At 35.9% G+C, this 19,007-nt stretch overlaps 1 protein-coding gene across 1 annotated transcript in view; it reads right to left on the minus strand.

Moving 5' to 3' along the window:
• Positions 1-14,195: 14,195 nt before the first annotated feature.
• Positions 14,196-19,007, minus strand: part of ADAMTS20 (ADAM metallopeptidase with thrombospondin type 1 motif 20) — a 203,249-nt gene continuing 198,437 nt past the window's right edge. Inside the window, exons 38-39 of the mRNA XM_044227762.1 lie at positions 16,894-16,998; positions 14,196-14,456 (exon numbers count right to left, since the gene is read on the minus strand). Of these exons, the coding sequence (XP_044083697.1) occupies positions 14,367-14,456; positions 16,894-16,998 (195 nt within the window). The 3' untranslated portion in view covers positions 14,196-14,366. The remainder of the gene's footprint in view (positions 14,457-16,893; positions 16,999-19,007) is intronic.

The following is a 19,007-nucleotide window of genomic DNA, read 5'->3' on the forward strand; positions in this document are numbered from 1 at the left end:
CACAAATTATACATATAAACTTTTGGAGCTGAAAAGTACCTTAGAATTTATTTATTTCAAACCCCTCACTTTATAGCTGACCAAACAGGCCTAAAGTTTAATGTTACACTATTTACTAATATTATAGTCTAGAAAGTTGGGGTATCCCCCAACCTTTCATCCCATTTCAAGTCTCCTCTGCTTATATCTTAAAGATTCTCAAAAAAAAAAAAAATTATTGCATTCAAAAACAAGTTCTTTATTTGCTCTGGAGGCCAAGGAAGATTTTATGTCATTAAGAATGTTGTCAGGGGCGCCTGGGTGGCTCAGTGGGTTAAGCTGCTGCCTTCGGCTCAGGTCATGATCTCAGGGTCCTGGGATCGAGTCCCGCATCAGGCTCTCTGCTCAGCAGGGAGCCTGCTTCCTCCTCTCTCTCTCTCTGCCTGCCTCTCTGCCCACTTGTAATCTCTCTCTGTCAAATAAATAAATAAAATCTTTAAAAAAAAAAAAAGAAGAAGAATGTTGTCAGATTAGGGGCGCCTGGGTGGCTCAGCGGGTTAAAACCTCTGCTTTCGGCTCGGGTCATGATCCCAGGGTCCTGGGATCGAGCCCCACATCTGGCTCTCTGCTCAGCGGGGAGCCTGCTTCCCTCCCTCTCTCTCTCCCTGCCTCTCTGCCTACTTGTGATCTCTGTCTGTCAAATAAACTAAAAAAAAAAAAAAAAAAAAAAAAAAAAAAGAATATTGTCAGATTAAAGTAGCGAAAAGAATATATGCACATTAATATAAGGATAGAGGTATCACTGTTAAATTGTGTTAGGAATAACTCAAAGACAGTTTGCCCAGTGCATAGCAAGGATTTGCTCCTCAAGCTCTCCAGAAAATTGCAGGGGAATATCCATTTGACATTTTTTATTTTTTCCACCAAGAAATAGTTAAAAGTGGCCAGCAGATGCCACTGTTGTCAGTTGTAAATAATTTTTACATTTCAAATAAAGGAGATGAGTCATTACAGAAAAAAAGAAATAGGTTAAGTAATAAAAATAAGCATGTTATCTTAAAAAAAAAGTGACAAAAGTAATGCATAACGGAATCTTTTGTTTGCCTTTAGTTAAGCACTTGACAACTAAAAGACATGAACTAAGCTATTAGAAAAAAAATTAAGGAAAACAGTCAGTCTTCTTTGTTTGAAAAAAAATGCTTATGCTTAAAAATTAGAAGTTGCTGGGATGACCCATGTTGACTAATAACTATATCCAAGAGCAGAGATATACTGTATCCTGATGAGGGACAACAAAGAAACGTAAAAAAAAAAAAAAAAAAAAAAAAAAACCAAAACAAAAAAAAAAACTGTTGTTACATTGCATCCTAAAACAGTTTTGTATTTATCAAACATACACTCAGTTGTAAATGAGTTGTTACTGCAAATTTATTATCATGTTACTATCTTCTATTTCCACCAATGTTTGTGGGTATTAAATCTTTTTAAAATAATTTAAAACATATAAATTAAGGCAGACCTACATAGTTTATTCCTTGAGGAAAACGTATTCATGGTGGCCAATGTTTACTTCTAGGATGATCTCACAAATTTCACAGTGGAGTCTGATTAAACTCTCTAGGAATAACTGTATTTTCCTGAACATATTCTTGGGACACCCTTTCATCATTATTTTAAAATATCAATCACACTAAATATCTGTAAATTATGGTTCATATAGATTTTCCCATATATTTTCATATGGAATTGAATTCTTGAGTATTTTAATTTATTCACAGTGAAATATCAAATCTATGCTGTAAATTCAACACTCTGATAGCTGCTGTAAGGATTCAAAAAAGAAAAAGATAGTTTCTTTCCTTAAGCAAATAGTAAGGTGGAGTGAAAGAAAGGCTTTGTGTTTGGACAGATCTGCACTTTGCTAAAGTTTCGGTCATCATATGAAATGATCTGTAAAATGGTGATGTTGCATACAGTTGTTGTAAAGACTGAATTAGGTAAGGCTGTAAAATGTCTCTCAATATCTGGCACAAAATAGTAGATAAATAAGTGCTCATTTTTACTCAACAATTTTGGAGAATGGGTAGGATGAGTGGTCAAAACCTTAATCATATACAAAGTAGCAAATAATAAGGGAGAAAAGGGAAAGAATATATGCAAAATTAAAATTAAAATATTCCAGGAACACCTGGGTGGTCAGTCAGCTAAGCATCCGACTCTTAGTTTCAGCTCAGGTTGTGATCTCTTTGTGAGGCCAAGCCCTGAGTTGGGTTCTGGGCTCAGCTGGGGGGGGGGGTATAGTCTGTTTAAGACTCCCTTTCCTTCTGCCTTACCCCTGCCACTGTCTAACTCTATCTTTCCTCTCTCTCGCAAAGTAAATAAGTAAGTATTAATAAAATAAAGTAAAATAAATATTCTAGACAGAATAGCCCAGAAACTTTTATGGAGAAGGTCACATTGAGCTCATACTTGAGAGAAAATCAAGCATTTAAAGTGCAGAATAATGTGAGATAACTTCATTTAAGATAAAGAGTAGAATACGAGAGAAGAACCAATGTAGCATGGCACTCAACCCAATCATCATTTCTATTAGCAGATTCAAAATAGTGTATCTTAAAGTCTGTTTAGAAATTAAGTGGTGAAATTTCTGAATTTCATAACTATATGGTGGTTATTTTAGAGATTGCCTATTTTCTTAACAAATACCTACTGAAGTATTATGGAATAAAAAGTCATGAGATAATCTCATCTCAAACTCTCAACTCAAATACTCATCTCAAACTCTCAACTTACCAAGAATAAATAATACTGTGTATATGTATGTCTGTGTGTATATACTAAAAGAGGAAGAATGATGGAGCAAATGTGGCAAAATGTTAAAGATAAGTGAATGCAGTTAAAGGATATATGGGAAGTATTTGTGCTATTCTTGCATTTGTACGTTTTAAATTATGTCAACATTTATAGTTTATAAATTTACAGTTTAAAACTATGGAGATGAATTAAAGACATTCAGGTAAATGAAAGCTAACTTTGTGCCAGCAGACTAAAATTGTAAGAAATTATGGAGAACGTTCTTCAAGCTGGAGAGAAATTATAATAGAAAGAAACTCACATCTATATAAAAGAATAAAGAGCAGGAAGTAATAAATATGTGGATATATATAAGATAACTTTATAATATTTATTTTAAAAGACACCTGGCTAAAAAAAAATTTTATTTAAAAATGCATTTTGGGTTTATAACATTCGAAGTAGATTGTGATAGGTTAAGGATATATATTGGAGTTCCTGCACCAATCACTAAAAGAAAGAAAAGGGGGAATACATAAAAAGAAATATAAAATTGGGTACAAAAATAATAAATTAATCCAAAAGAAGGAAGAAAGGGAGGAATAATAGAAGAAAGAATGTATGAGACAAATAAAATAAGAAAATGGTAGACTTAAGTCCAACTATATTAATAGTTGCATTAAATGTAAGTGGCCATATATTCTTCAAGAAAAAACCAAATTTTCAAATTGGATTCAAAAATTTAAAAAGCACAGGGGGAGAAGTCAAGATGGTGGAGAAGTAGCAGACTGAGATTACTTCAGCTAGCAGGAGATCAGCTAGAGAGCTTATCTGAAGATTGCAAACACCTGCAAATCCATCGGCAGATCTAAGAGAAGAAGAAGAGCAATTCTGAAACAGAAAGTCGACTACTTTCTGAAAGGTAGGACTGGCAGAGAAGTGAATCCAAAGCAACGGGAAGATAGACCCCGGGGGGAGGGGCCGGCTCCCAGCAAGTGGCGGAGCAACGGAGCACAAAATCAGGACTTTTAAAAGTCTGTTCCGCTGAGGGACATCGCTCCAGAGGCTAAACTGGGGCGAAGCCCACACGGAGGCAGCGTGGCCTCAGGTCCCGCAGGGTCACAGAAGGATCAGGGGTGTCTGAGTGTCGCAGAGCTTGCGGGTATTGGAACAGGAAAGCCGGCTGCGGAGACAGAGCCGACTGTGAGCTCGCAGCTGGGGGTTACCTTGAACGGGTCGCAGGCTCGGTGAGTTCGGAGCGCGGCCGAAGGTCAGGCAGACGGGAGTTACTGGGTGCTGTTCTCTGAGGGCGCACTGAAGAGTGGGGCCCTGGGCTCTCGGCGCCTCCGGGACAGAGATCAGGAGGCCACCATTTGTATTCCCGTCCTCCGGAACTCTACGGAAAGCGCTCAGAGAACAAAAGCTCCCGAAAGCAAACCTGAGCGGATTACTCAGCCCAGCCCCGTAAGGGCGGTGCAATTCCGCGTGGGGCAAAGACACTTGAGAATCACTACAACAGTCCCCTCCCCCAGAAGATCAACAAGAAATCCAGCCAAGACCAAGTTCACCTACCAAGGAGTGCGGTTTCAATACCAAGGAGAGCAGCAGAATTCCAGAGGAGGAGAAAGCAAAGCACAGAACTCATGGATTTCTCCCTATGATTCTTCACTCTTGCAGTTAATTAATTTTTTTTTCTTTTTCATTTTTTTTCTCTTCTTCTGCTAAAATTTTTTTAACTTTTACCCTTTTATTTTTTAACGTTTTTAAACTAGTTTATCTAATATATATATTTTTAATACTTCTTCTTTGTTTTCATTTCTTAGTTGCTTCTTTTCTTTCTTTCTTTCTTTCTTTTCTCTTTCTGAACCTCTTTTTATCCCTTTTCTCCCCCCTCACGATTTGGGATCTCTTCTGATTTTGTTAAAGCATATTTTCCTGGGATTGTTGCCACCCTTTTAGTATTTTACTTCCTCCTTCATATACTCTTATCTGGACAAAATGACAAGGTGGAAAAATTCACCAAAAAAACCCACAAAAAACAAAAAACAAAACCAAGAGGCAGTACCAAATGCTAGGGACCTAATCAATACAGACATTGGTAATATGTCAGATCTAGAGTTCAGAATGATAATTCTCAAGGTTCTAGCTGGCTCGAAAAAGGCATGGAAGATTGTAGAGAAACCCTCTTGGGAGATATAAAAGTCCTTTCTGGAGAAATAAAAGAACTAAAATCTAACCAAGTTGAAATCAAAAAAGCTATTAATGAGCTGCAACAAAAAATGGAGGCTCTCATTGCTAGGATAAATGAGGCAGAAGAAAGAATTAGCGATATAGAAGATCAAATGACGAGAATAAAGAAGCTGAGTAAAAGAGGGACAAACAGCTACTGGACCACGAGAGGAGAATTTGATAGATAAGTGACACCATAAGACAAAACAACATTAGAATAATTGGGATTCCAGAAGAAGAAGAAAGAGAGAGGGGAGCAGAAAGTATACTGGAGAGAATTATTGGGGAGAATTTCCCCAATATGGCAAAGGGAATGAGCAACAAAATCCAGGAGGTGCAGAGAATGCCCCTCAAAATCAATAAGAATAGATCCACACCCTGTCACCTAATAGTAAAATTTACAAGTCTTAGTGACAAAGAGAAAATCCTGAAAACAGCCCAGGAAAAGAAGTCTGTAACATACAATGGTAAAAATATTAGATTGGCAGTAGACTTATCCACAGAGACGTGGCACGCCAGAAAGAGCTGGCATGATATATTCAGAGCACTAAACGAGAAGAACATGCAGCCAAGAATACTATATCCAGCTAGGCTATCATTGAAAATAGAAGGAGAGATAAAAAGCTTGCAGGACAAACAAAAGCTGAAAGAATTTGCAAACACCAAACCAGCTCTACAGGAAATATTGAAAGACAGCCTAAAATTAGTAGATCAGAAAGGAACAGAGACAATATACAGTATCAGTCACCTTACAGCCAATACAATGGCACTAAATTCATCTCTCTCAATAGTTACCCTGAATGTTAATGGGCTAAATGCCCCAATCAAAACACACAGGGTATCAGAATGGATAAAAAAACAAAACCCATCTATATGTTGCCTCCAAGAAACTCATTTTAAACCCGAAGACACCTCCAGATTTAAAGTGAGGGGGTGGAAAAGAATTTACCATGCTAATGGACATCAGAAGAAAGCAGGAGTGGCAATCCTTATATCAGATCAATTAGATTTTAAGCCAAAGACTATAATAAGAAATGAGGAAGGACACTATATCATACTCAAAGGATCAGTCCAACAAGAAGATCTAAAAATTTTAAATATCTATGCCCCCAATGTGGGAGCAACCAACTATATAAACCAATTAATACCAAAATCAAAGAAACACATCACAATAATACAATAATAATAGGGGACTTTAACACTCCCCTCACTGAAATGGACAGATCATCCAAACAAAAGATCAACAAGGAAATAAAGGCCTTAAATGACACACTTTACCAGATGGACATCACAGATATATTCAGAACATTTCATCCCAAAGCAACAGAATACACACTCTTCTCTAGTGCACATGGAACATTCTCCAGACTAGATCACATCCTCAGTCCTAAATCAGATAGCAACCAGTATCGAAAGATTGGGATCATTCCCTCCATATTTTCAGACCACAATGCTCTGAAGCTAGAACTCAATCACAAGAGGAAATTTGGAAAGAACCCAAATACATGGAGACTAAACAGCATCCTTCTAAAGAATGAATGGGTCAACTGGGAAATTAAAGAAGAATTGAAAAAATCCATGGAAACAAATGATAATGAAAACACAATGGTTCAAAATCTGTGGGACACAGCAAAGGCAGTGCTGAGAGGAAAATATATAGCGGTACAAGCCTTTCTCAAGAAACAAGAAAGGTCTCAGGTACACAACCTAACCCTACAATTAAAGGAGCTGGAGAAAGAACAACAAAGAAACCCTAAACCCAGCAGGAGAAGAGATATCATAAAGATCACAGCAGAAATCAATGAAGTAGAAACCAAAAAAACAATAGAACAAATCAACGAAACTAGGAGCTGCTTCTTTGAAAGAATTAATAAGATTGATAAACCCCGTGCCAGACTTCTCAAAAAGAAAAGAGAAAGGACCCAAATAAATAAAATCATGAATGAAAGAGGAGAGATCACAACTAACACCAAAGAAATACAGACCATTATAAGAACATACTATGAGCAACTCTACGCCAACAAATTTGACAATCTGGAAGAAATGGATGCATTCCTAGAGACATATAAACTACCAAAATTGAACCAGGAAGAAATAGAAAGCCTGAACAGACCCATAACCAGTAAGGAGATTGAAACAGTCATTAAAAATCTCCAAACAAACAAAAGCCCAGGGCCAGACGGCTTCCCAGGGGAATTCTACCAAACATTTAAAGAAGAACTAATTCCTATTCTCCTGAAACTGTTCCAAAAAATAGAAATGGAAGGAAAACTTCCAAACTCATTTTATGAGGCCAGCATCACTTTGATCCCAAAACCAGACAAGGATCCCAATAAAAAAGAGAACTACAGACCAATATCCTTGATGAACACAGATGTGAAAATTCTCACCAAAATACTAGCCAATAGGATTCAACAGTACATTAAAAGGATTATTCACCACAACCAAGTGGGATTTATTCCAGGGCTGCAAGGTTGGTTCAACATCCACAAATCAATCAATGTGATACAACACATCAATAAAAGAAAGAACAAGAACCATATGATACTCTCCATAGATGCTGAAAAAGAATCTGACAAAGTACAGCATCCCTTCCTGATCAAAACTCTACAAAGAGTAGGGATGGAGGGCACATACCTCAATATTATCAAAGCCATCTATGAAAAACCCACCGCAAATATCATTCTCAATGGAGAAAAACTGAAAGCTTTTCCGCTAAGGTCAGGAACACGGCAGGGATGTCCATTATCACCACTGCTATTCAACATAGTACTAGAAGTCCTAGCCTCAGCAATCAGACAACAAAAGGAAATGAAAGGCATCCAAATCGGCAAAGAAGAAGTCAAACTATCACTCTTCGCAGACGATATGATACTCTATGTGGAAAACCCAAAAGACTGCACTCCAAAACTGCTAGAACTTGTACAGGAATTCAGTAAAGTGTCAGGATATAAAATCAATGCACAGAAATCAGTTGCATTTCTCTACATGAACAACAAGACAGAATAAAGAGAAATTAAGGAGTCAATCCCATTTACAATTGCACCCCAAACCATAAGATACCTAGGAATAAACCTAACCAAAGAGGCTAAGAATCTATACTCAGAAAACTATAAAGTACTCGTGAAAGAAATTGAGGAAGACACAAAGAAATGGAAAAATGTTCCATGCTCCTGGATTGGAAGAATAAATATTGTGAAAATGTCTATGCTACCTAAAGCAATCTACACATTTAATGCAATTCCTATCAAAGTACCATCCATCTTTTTCAAAGAAATGGAACAAATAATCCTAAAATTTATATGGAACCAGAAAAGACCTCGAATAGCCAAAGGAATATTGAAAAAGAAAGCCAAAGTTGGTGGCATCACAATTCCGGACTTCAAGCTCTATTACAAAGCTGTCATCTTCAAGACAGCATGGTAATGGCACAAAAACAGACACACAGATCAATGGAACAGAATAGAGAGCCCAGAAATAGACCCTCAACTCTATGGTCAACTAATCTTCGAGAAAGCTGGAAAGAATGTCCAATGGAAAAAAGACAGTCTCTTCAATAAATGGTGTTGGGAAAATTGGACAGCCACATGCAGAAAAATGAAATTGGACCATTTCCTTACACCACACGCGAAAATAGACTCCAAATGGATGAAGGACCTCAATGTGAGAAAGGAATCCATCAAAAAACTTGAGGAAAACACAGGCAGCAACCTCTTCGACCTCAGCCGCAGCAACATCTTCCTAGGAACATCGCCAAAGGCAAGGGAAGCAAGGGCAAAAATGAATTATTGGGATTTCATCAAGATCAAAATCTTTTGCACAGCGAAGGAAACAGTCAACAAAACCAAAAGACAACTGACAGAATGGGAGAAGATACTTGCAAACGACATATCAGATAAAGGGCTAGTGTCTAAAATCTATAAAGCACTTAGCAAACTCAACACCCAAAGAACAAATAATCCAATCAAGAAATGGGCAGAGGACATGAACAGACATTTCTGCAAAGAAGACATCCAGATGACCAACAGACACATGAGAAATTGCTCCACATCACTCGGCATCAGGGAAACACAAATCAAAACCACAATGAGATATCACCTCACACCAGTCAGAATGGCTAAAATCAACAAGTCAGGAAATGACAGATGCTGGCGAGGATGCGGAGAAAGGGGAACCCTCCTACACTATTGGTGGGAATGCAAGTTGGTGCAACCACTCTGGAAAACAGCATGGAGGTTCCTCAAAATGTTGAAAATAGAACTACCCTATGACCCAGCAATTGCGCTATTGGGTATTTACCCTAAAGATACAAACGTAGTGATCCGAAGGGGCACGTGCACCCGAATGTTTATAGCAGCAGTGTCTACAATAGCCAAACTATGGAAAGAGCCTAGATGTCCATCAACAGATGAATGGATCAAGAAGAAGTGATACATATACAGAATGGAATACTATGCAGCCATCAAAAGAAATGAAATCTTGCCATTTGCGACGACGTGGATGGAACTAGAGGGTATCATGCTCAGCGAAATAAGTCAAGCAGAGAAAGGCAACTATCATATGATCTCCCTGATATGAGGAAGTGGAGATGCAACATGGAGGGTTAAGTGGGTAGGAGAAGAATAAATGAAACAAGATGGGATTGGGAGGGAGACAAACCATAAGTGACTCTTTTTTTTTTTTCCAATTTATTTATTTTCAGAAAAACATTCTTCATTATTTTTTCACCACACCCAGTGCTCCATGCAAGCCGTGCCCTCTATAATACCCACCACCTGGTACCCCAACCTCCCACCCCCCTGCCACTTCAAACCCCTCAGACTGTTTTTCAGAGTCCATAGTCTCTCATGGTTCACCTCCCCTTCCAATTTACCCAAATTTCCTTCTCTTCTCTAACGCCCCTTGTCCTCCATGCTATTTGTTATGCTCCACAAATAAGTGACTCTTAATCTCACAAAACAAACTGAGGGTTGCTGGGGGGAGGGGGAGTTCAGAGAAGGGGGGTGGGGTTATGGACATTGGGGAGGGTATGTGCTATGGTGAGTGCTGTGAAGTGTGTAAACCTGGCGATTCACAGACCTGTACCCCGGGGATAAAAATACATTATATGTTTATAAAATAAAAAAATTTTTTAAAAATTTAAAAAGTGCAGAACAATTATAAGCCATTTATGAAAGACATTTTAAATATAAAGATATATATTGGTTAGGAATAAAGGAGCGCAAGAGGTGTATCATGCAAATGCTAATTAAAAGAAAGCTGATGTAGATATTTCACTACCAATATACTTTAAGGGAAGGAGTATTATTAGAGATATATAGGAACATTTCATAAAGGGAAGAGCGTCAATTCATCAAAAAGGCATAACACTTATAAGCATATAGATACCTAATAATAGAGATTCTTAATTTGTGACAAAATTTGGCAGAACTAAAGGGACAATTATAGTTGAAGAATTTGATATTAATTATAATAGAACATCAATATTATCATTATATTAATAGAATAATAATGATTAGTACTATAGTTAAGAGTAATCAATATTACAATTAGAAAAAATCTCAATAATATAATTGACACAACAATTTTAAAAATTGGAAGGCAACTATGCTCACCACTATACCACCAACGCAACAATTTTAAAAATTGTATCTCAATAATTGATACAGCAATTAGAAAAATAACACAGAAAAATTTGAACAGTAGAATAAACTATGACATTGCTTACTTAAATAAATCTGCCCAAAATTACTGCACAATATGCATTATTTGCTATTAAATCACAGCATCTCATAGAACTCTTCCACTCCCTTGTCAAATGCTATTCAGATGTTAAACGGGAAAAAAAAATTCAGAACATGTAATTGTGTTTGGCAACTAGGAGTTCATTGTGATTTTAGTGAAAGCATTATCAATGAAATATTGAGAGTTTCAAGTCATGTTATCATGGACCAATGCTTGAATGAAAGGTGAAGATGAAGAGACCATGAGGATAGCAGTTTCTCTCAGGAAGTTTCTCTCAGAAAATAAGAGGAAGAAGAGTGATTAGTGATGGGTGACAGGGGAGAGACATATTTTTGTTTAAAACAGAAGAGGACCTATTGTATCATGTTAAGTGAAATACTTCAGACAGAGAAAGACAAATACCATATGATTTCACTTATATGTGGAACCTAAGAAACAGAACAAACAAGCAGAAAGAGACTCATAAACACAGAGAACAAACTGTTGGTCCTCAGAGGGGAGGGAGATGGAGGGGAATGGGTAAAATATATTTTTATAACTTCTAGTTATAAAATAAGAAAGTCACAGGGTGGAAAATACAGTTTAGGAAATACAGTCAATAGTATTGTAATAAGATTATACGGTGACAGGTGGCGACTACACTTATCAAGGCTAGCACTGTGTGATGTTTGGAATTGTGGAATCCCTATGGTGTGCACCTGAAACTAATAAAACACTGTACGTTAACTATACTTCAATAAATTTTTTAAAAAATAATACAAAATAAAGTAAAATAGAGAACATTGAACACGGTGTTATTTTGGATGAAGAGAAGGAACCAGTGGAGAGAGAAAGGAAGGGGAAGGAGAGAGAATAATCTCTGGGGAAAGGTTCTGGAGAATTCAGAGTGAAAAGAAATCAAGAGCAGAGGTTGGGGGACTGGCCTTCAGCATGAGCGGGGAACTCTTTCTCACTAAAGAGTGGGGAGAAGAGATAAAATACATGTAGAGAGTGCTTCATCTTAAATAACAAACAAGTATAGAAAATTATTATACACTGCATATTAATATTTACAACTAATTTAAGGTAGAATCAAAAGCATGTTTTTTGATAAGAGATGCTTAAATGTTTTAAATTGCCTTCACATAAAATACTTTCCCTCATGTTTCTTTCTTTCTTTCTTTCTTTTTTAATGAAGTGAGGAGTGGGTGGGGGTATGAGAAAGGGGGTATGAGAAGGATGGGGGAGAAGAGAGGCAAAGAGAATAAAAAATGGTCAAGCAATCCTCAAAAAAGAAACTTAATAGCAAAATATATATAAAAGAATCCTCGGGGCGCCTGGGTGGCTCAGTGGGTTAAGCCTCTGCTTTCGGCTCAGGTCGTGATCCCAGGGTCCTGGGATTGAGCCCCACATCGGGCTCTCTGCTCAGCAGGGAGCCTGCTTCCTCCTCTTTCTCTGCCTGCCTCTCTGCCTACTTGTGATCTCTGTCTGTCAAGTAAATAAATAAAATCTTTAAAAAAAAAAAAGAATCCTCATCTGATCTAGTAATCAGATAAATATAAATACTCAAACAATGAAATACTATGTTATACCCCAGCAGATCAGATTTTTTGAAAATTCATGTATCATTGAAGATGTGAATATACTAAAAATTTTATACCTCACCAGTGGTAATTTAAATTGATTTTATTGCTTTGGATAGTATTTTGACAATTTCTGGGGAAGCTGAAGATGAAGGATAAAACATATTATTGTTTACCAGAATATGCTCCCTCCCCTTAAGAGAGAATTCTACGTCTTTACCCAGTTCCCTGTGCCCAGCAATCCTCCCCTGTAGGAAGAGTATATTTCCCTGACCCAATGACTAGGATTTGGTCATGTGATTTCATTTGGCCAATTGAATATGAGTATATATTCAAGGACATGAGTATTCCTGATATAAACAGAAGCTTTCAAAAGCATCGCAAGTTTTTGTCAGCCTCCTGCCCTTATTCCCTCTGCCATGAGAAGAGTGTACAGCAGACATGAGCCATTTCCATTCCAACTGCAACAATTTGAATAAAAAATTCTTTGAATTTCTGGAGTGGCTTTAGGGTTATAGAATTTTTGGTGAAGGATTCTTCTTTTTTTTACATAAGGAAAATGAAAACAATATGCTAACGTATCACACAAGTATGTTTATTATTTAAATGTTCATAAGCTTTTATGATGTTCATATGTTCAAATGTTCATAAGATTTTATAAATGAAAACACTTCTAGAAAATGCTACACATTTTGTATTAATGATTGTAACTGGTTTAAGGCACATAGTGCAAAATACTTCATTTCTGATACAGAGATCCCTAAATGCTTATCTAACCACATTGGCACAAAATTGCTTTAGTACCTTATATGGTACAACATATGTTTGAGGAAAAAAATGTTTGGGGAAAAAATAAATAATAATAGATGGGAAAAAACTTTGTGGGTAAAACTAGTTACTACTATTTATTGGCAAAAATCTATTAGTAGATTCATTTTTTGGTTTACAGAGTAAGTTGCCATAGAAAAATACTGTCTATGATTCATTTTAAATCACATTATTATATAATATACAAATTATTCACCTGAAAAAATCTCTTACTACCTGAGAATTTGCCCATGAATAATTTTTTTTATGTTTTGGCTTAGAGAAACCTCAGATACAAAATAACTTGAGCATCTCTAATAAAAATTTTCCTTATGTAAACATAATTTTGTCCACCAAAAAAGGATTTTCAAAATTTCAAAAATTCCCTTTACTTGATTAATAAAATACAGTACATAACTTTGAGAAAATAGATTTTTAAGAGTAAATATATACATATATGAGTTACAGAGACAGAATATAAACATTATGAAAACAATGTATTGCTCTTATAAGTACAATCAAATTAGAGGTAGGTGTTTTAAGAAAAATTCAACTATATCGTATCTTTTTCTGTGTTATATCTACAAATATTCATATTTAGTATTTAACCCAAGCATATATTTTTAACATAAAGTGTACTGCATTTTTAGGATGATTTTTTTTTATCAGAAGCACCATAACCCACAATTTAAAATTGAAAGAAATATAAAACAGGTATCTATGCTGTATCAGTAGAAAGTATAATGGCTATGTACTCTTTTGATGTGACTATGGATTTGCTATTTACCTGCCAGATTCAATAATGTTTCTAGGTGTTTTAAATAAATTCATTTTCCTAATTTTTACTTGCTCCATTTTAACAAGTAGAATAAACATTCACGGTACAGTACAATACTGAGTAACGATTTATATGTGTGTTTATAGGCATAATGTAACTGTGATCCAGTGCAAGCTATTTGTTAACAACAACATTATTTTGGCATAATTCATTCAAATATCTCTGTATATTATACCATAAATTATTTTGTCCTTTTAAAAAGTTCCTAACTAGAGTCATATATCTGTTAAGTTTATTTTGAAGGCTTTGGAAAAAGTAAGCAGTGATTTGATTCCCTGATGAGCACCCTGAAAAAAAAAAAGCACAGCCATTTTGGACATGGAAATCCCAGGAAGGGAGGAGTTCAGAAATGAGCACCAGTTAATTGCAGATATTCCAAAGAATATCTCCTCATACTTCCCATTTCTGAATGTTCATACGACTTGAATTGGGAGACCAGTAGTCATGTGAGGAACACATTTCCCACAGAATCCTCCACATCTGCCGAAGACTTTGGTTCCATCCTGAAAATAGGAAGAGGCAGAAATATAGGAGAATTGGGCAAAAACTGGTATCTGTGTACATAGGCAGAAAAAGCAAATGCTTTATATCATACAGCAGAAATCATTAGCCAAAGTTTCCTATAACAATTACATTTGAGGTCAAGGATCATACCACTTCAGGATTAGTTGAAATTGGTGGTCATGGGAATCAGATAATCTGAGATTCAGATTAACTACTGATGATTATAAACTACATTATAATTTAGACAATTCATCTCAATCCATGTGTTTTTCCTCGAGGTGTATTTGCTTCAGTGAGGTTGTTAAAACCTTTCCCAATTTGCTGTCCAATATTTATATGATTTTATATAAGATTCTCATAGGCTAAATAAGAAATATACAAACTTGCCCTTAACTGTATACAAGTCATATTCTCCCCTGTTAACCTCAAACATCTCATGGAAGCCTTAGAAACACAGCTTGAAGTATAGTTTGTGATAAAATGGGGGGAGAAAACTGGACTGAAAGCATTTGAAATTAGAATTGTAATTAGAAATTGTGATTAGAAAAGAACTCAGGAGGGAGTTTTCGTTTTTTGTGTGTGTTTTTGTTTTGGGGTTTTTTTTTGTGGGTTTTTTTGTTTTTGTTTTTGTTTTGTTTTGTTTTGTTTTTAAGAAAAGCAAAGCTATTCACTGAGGAATAGGTTGACAGAGACAGGTGAGAGGGGTGGGACAGAAATTCTCTCTTGATTCCTTTCCATCCTTGGTCCAAAAGCAAAGGACTGAAGACAGTTTGATAGGATGAAGCAAAACCAGTCTGAGCTCCTATATGAGCTTCCCAAGAGAGCAAGGTTTTTTTTTGTTGTTTGTTTGTTTTGGGGCGTTTGTTTTGTTTTTAGTCTAAAGAGGGCAGGCAGAGAAGGAAACTCAGTTCCTAGAACATTTTGGGATAAAGAGTGTTTTGAGATTAGGGACTTTTGAAGTTGCCTTTTCTTTCAGAAATTTTTCTTAGCTCTCAAGAATCTAAGTAAAGAGAGAACAAGGGAATGGCAGCAAAAATTCCCGTTTATGTACATTGCTATTCCCAGATTGCTTAAGGAAAAACCTAATCTTGGTTAAATGTCCTGGCAAATGAAAAGAAGCTTGCATTTCCGTATGTAAACCTGGATTCCACCAGTCATAGCTTCATACGAGGCCACAAGTTTCAGGAAATACTTTCACGTGCAATATTTTTGATCAAGGTAGACATTCTCAGTAGATTAAATAATTAATTAACCTTTAGAATGGAACTTAAATAGAAGTAAAAGATTATACTAAATATTCATATCTACTGGTGACCTCTCTACAATTAACCAAAAAATATAGAAAAGCTGGATAAATAAGGTAAAAATATTTCTCTTTTACACAGAGACCTGCTCAGAATATACTTTAATTAACGTATTTCTATTCTTCTACCAAAAGGGATTAGACCTAATATGCCAAGAGTTTAAAAATAGCTGTTTTCTCTAAAAGCTGACTTCTTACCCAAATGAGAGAAATAATAAAATTTGTAAATGCTTCATTAATTAAAACTTGGTTTTGTAGTCTTCAGAAATAGAATGTTTTAGTCTATGAATATCAGAAAATTGAATTTCATTACAAATAATATTGATACAAGTATTAAAAAAAAGTCACTTTTATCCCAAGAAAGAAAGGCCATAAAACAGAAGGGGCAGGGGCCATGGATGGTACTGATTGATGAGCAACATAGGTGAGAGCACTCAGAAAGTAGATCCTGATTTACTAGAGATAGAGTCAAGCTATCTGAGACATGGTCCCTGTGAATAACAGGAGCCGTCTCAGGAGACATATGTGCCAGTACCCTATACTACCAAAATTACATGTGTCCTACCTGTAAAAGCCCAGTATGATGTTATCTGCATAAAGGCAGAGGAAAATATGCATACAACCATAAAACTCATCCTGATTTTTATAGAAACTATGAAGAATATATGCCAAATGAAAAATGGCCACCCCATCACTAAATCAAGGCAGTGAGATAAATAAACCAAAAACCCACTCCTCACTTTGAAACAGTAAAACCAACAAATCTTTAATAATTAAAATACAGCTAACAGCACCACCTCTTCTTGAAGTACATGCATTTCAAGTCATTAGCTCTAAACTTGAGCTACATAGAATCTATATGCCCTAGTATTTGATATTTCTGGTTCAAATATTGGTAACCTATACATGAAGTTTGTATGCAAATAAGGCCACATATGTACATTAATCAAAGTGACCCTGGTTTCATGATTTCAAAGATTACTATTATGCCCCATTATATATAATATGACTCATCTATGCAATAACTCATTAGGCATCAACTTTATAACTCTAAAGTTAAGATCAGGGACCTTTAATTCTAGTTCACAGCACAGAAGTACTTCAAACAAGCATGTTGGTCCAGCAGGACTTACTTGTGATCTGTGTATGATGACAGAGGCATAACTCCCCTGAGCAAGCCACTTTGCTGTGCTAGATATCTTCATTCCAGTTCCTGCCAAGTTAATGCTGAACTGTCCCTAGATTATAAACAAAACAAGACAGATGAAATTCATAAAATATTTAAGAATGCTCAAAAGAAACACCTGAATTTGAATTATATAAGGAAGGTCTGGGGTGCCTGAGTGGCTCAGTGGGTTAAAGCCTCTGCCTTCAGCTCAGGTCATGATCTCAGGGTCCTGGGATCGAGCCCTGCATCGGGCTCTCTGCTCAGCAGGGAGCCTGCTTCCCTCTCGCTCTCTGCCTGCTTCTCTGCCTGCTTGTTATCTCTGTCAAATAAATAAATAAAATCTTAAAAAAAAAAAAAAAAAAGAAAGGTCCCAAATTGGTTTTCAAGGTTCTTCCTTTAAAAAATGAAAAAAAAATATTTTGGGAGAGAGAGTGAGCACAGAGAGGGGCAGAGGGAGAGGGAGAGAGAATCTTATGGAGGCTCCATGCCCAGGGCAGAGCAGGAGGAAGGGCTCAATCTCCTGACCCTGAGATCACGACCTGTGCCAAAATCAAGAGTCAGATGCTTAGCTGACTGAGCCACCAGGTGCCCAAAATGAAAGAATACTAATGCAACTTTACTCTAAAGGAAGTGGACCAGCTAATGTTTTTTAAAAATGTATTACAAATATGTCTTCTCAATATGAGATACCTGAATCAATATCATATAATGTGATTTGTATAAAAATAACTCCGTCTAACCCTAGGACTCTAGGCTTGACCGCTACAGTTAGTGTTCCTAGAGCAGTAGGCAAGTCTTAACAGAAGGGGTGCTCATAGGGACTAGTACCAAACTTAACACTTCTCCAATTTTTATTTTTGACCCCTTCTTGTTCACTTCCCTGATAATAATTCCCCTGTTTAATGCATTTTCTAGAGTCTCCTGTCAATGTGCCCTTCTCTGTTGCCCTAAAGATATTACTTCTTAACCCCACACACAAAACTACGGAATGTATCATTTATTTTCCCAGCTATTGCACTCTTTTTAAAGTACGCAGAAGTGTACATGGGATGTGTGATACCACATGATTTACACACAGTGTGTGAGCCCCCTAGTGGCTTTATGATCTAATTCTTTTTAAGACAAGAATCATTTTCATGTCAAAATATTTCAGACTATCTCTGTTAAAAATTAAACTTTAAATGTCTGTTAATTGAGAAAATGTGTGACTAAAATAGGTAAAATTCTGACACATTTATATGATCTTGCAGTACAGAATTACACACTGAAAAAATAATTAACAAATGTTAATTAAGCCTATTGCCAATGTTCAAACATACATAGATTCAGAGTGATAATCTTGGATCACATAACTACATCCCATAGCCTAAGCTTCATGAATCTTGAGGAAGACTGTGATAAAATATAAGGGATTACATTATATTATGTGAAAGAAAATATTACCTAGTCATGAAAGCAAAAGTGAAATAGATTTCAAATATATATATAGTAAATTATTACTATTGTTAAAACAATTATATATTGACTTAGTTTAATGCTAAGAAATCCAAGTTATTTCTTAATTAAAATCAAAATAAATTCAAATCCACTTATAGTACAATTTTAATATATGAAGAATTTTCCCTGTAAGAGAAATAATGTTTAGATAAATTCCAAATAAAAATTTCTTATTATATACATCATTTAATTATAAATTTAGAATATGACCTAGATGTTTCATTGCTGTATTTTCAAAGTCCAGAATAAGGCTTGGGTACTCAGTGTTTTTGAATGAATTAAGTACAGCATTACAAATACTAAATTTTCATATTACATACACATAAATACACAAATACACATCTAAACCTTTCATACATCATGATAATGAATAACATTAACACTAGAAACAATGGTATTTTGTACTGGTAAATACTTGAAAAATAATTTTAACTACTTCTCTAATACTTGATTAACAACGTGATACCAGTTTTGCGTTGAATATCTTCATTGATGGGATTTTGATAGGGATTGCATTATACGTGTAGATTGCTTTAGGTAGCACAGACATTTTCACAATATTTGTTCTTCCAATCCATGAGC

The sequence above is a fragment of the Neovison vison genome, chromosome 12 (assembly GCF_020171115.1).
Source record: "Neovison vison isolate M4711 chromosome 12, ASM_NN_V1, whole genome shotgun sequence".
Lineage (NCBI taxonomy): Eukaryota > Metazoa > Chordata > Mammalia > Carnivora > Mustelidae > Neogale > Neogale vison.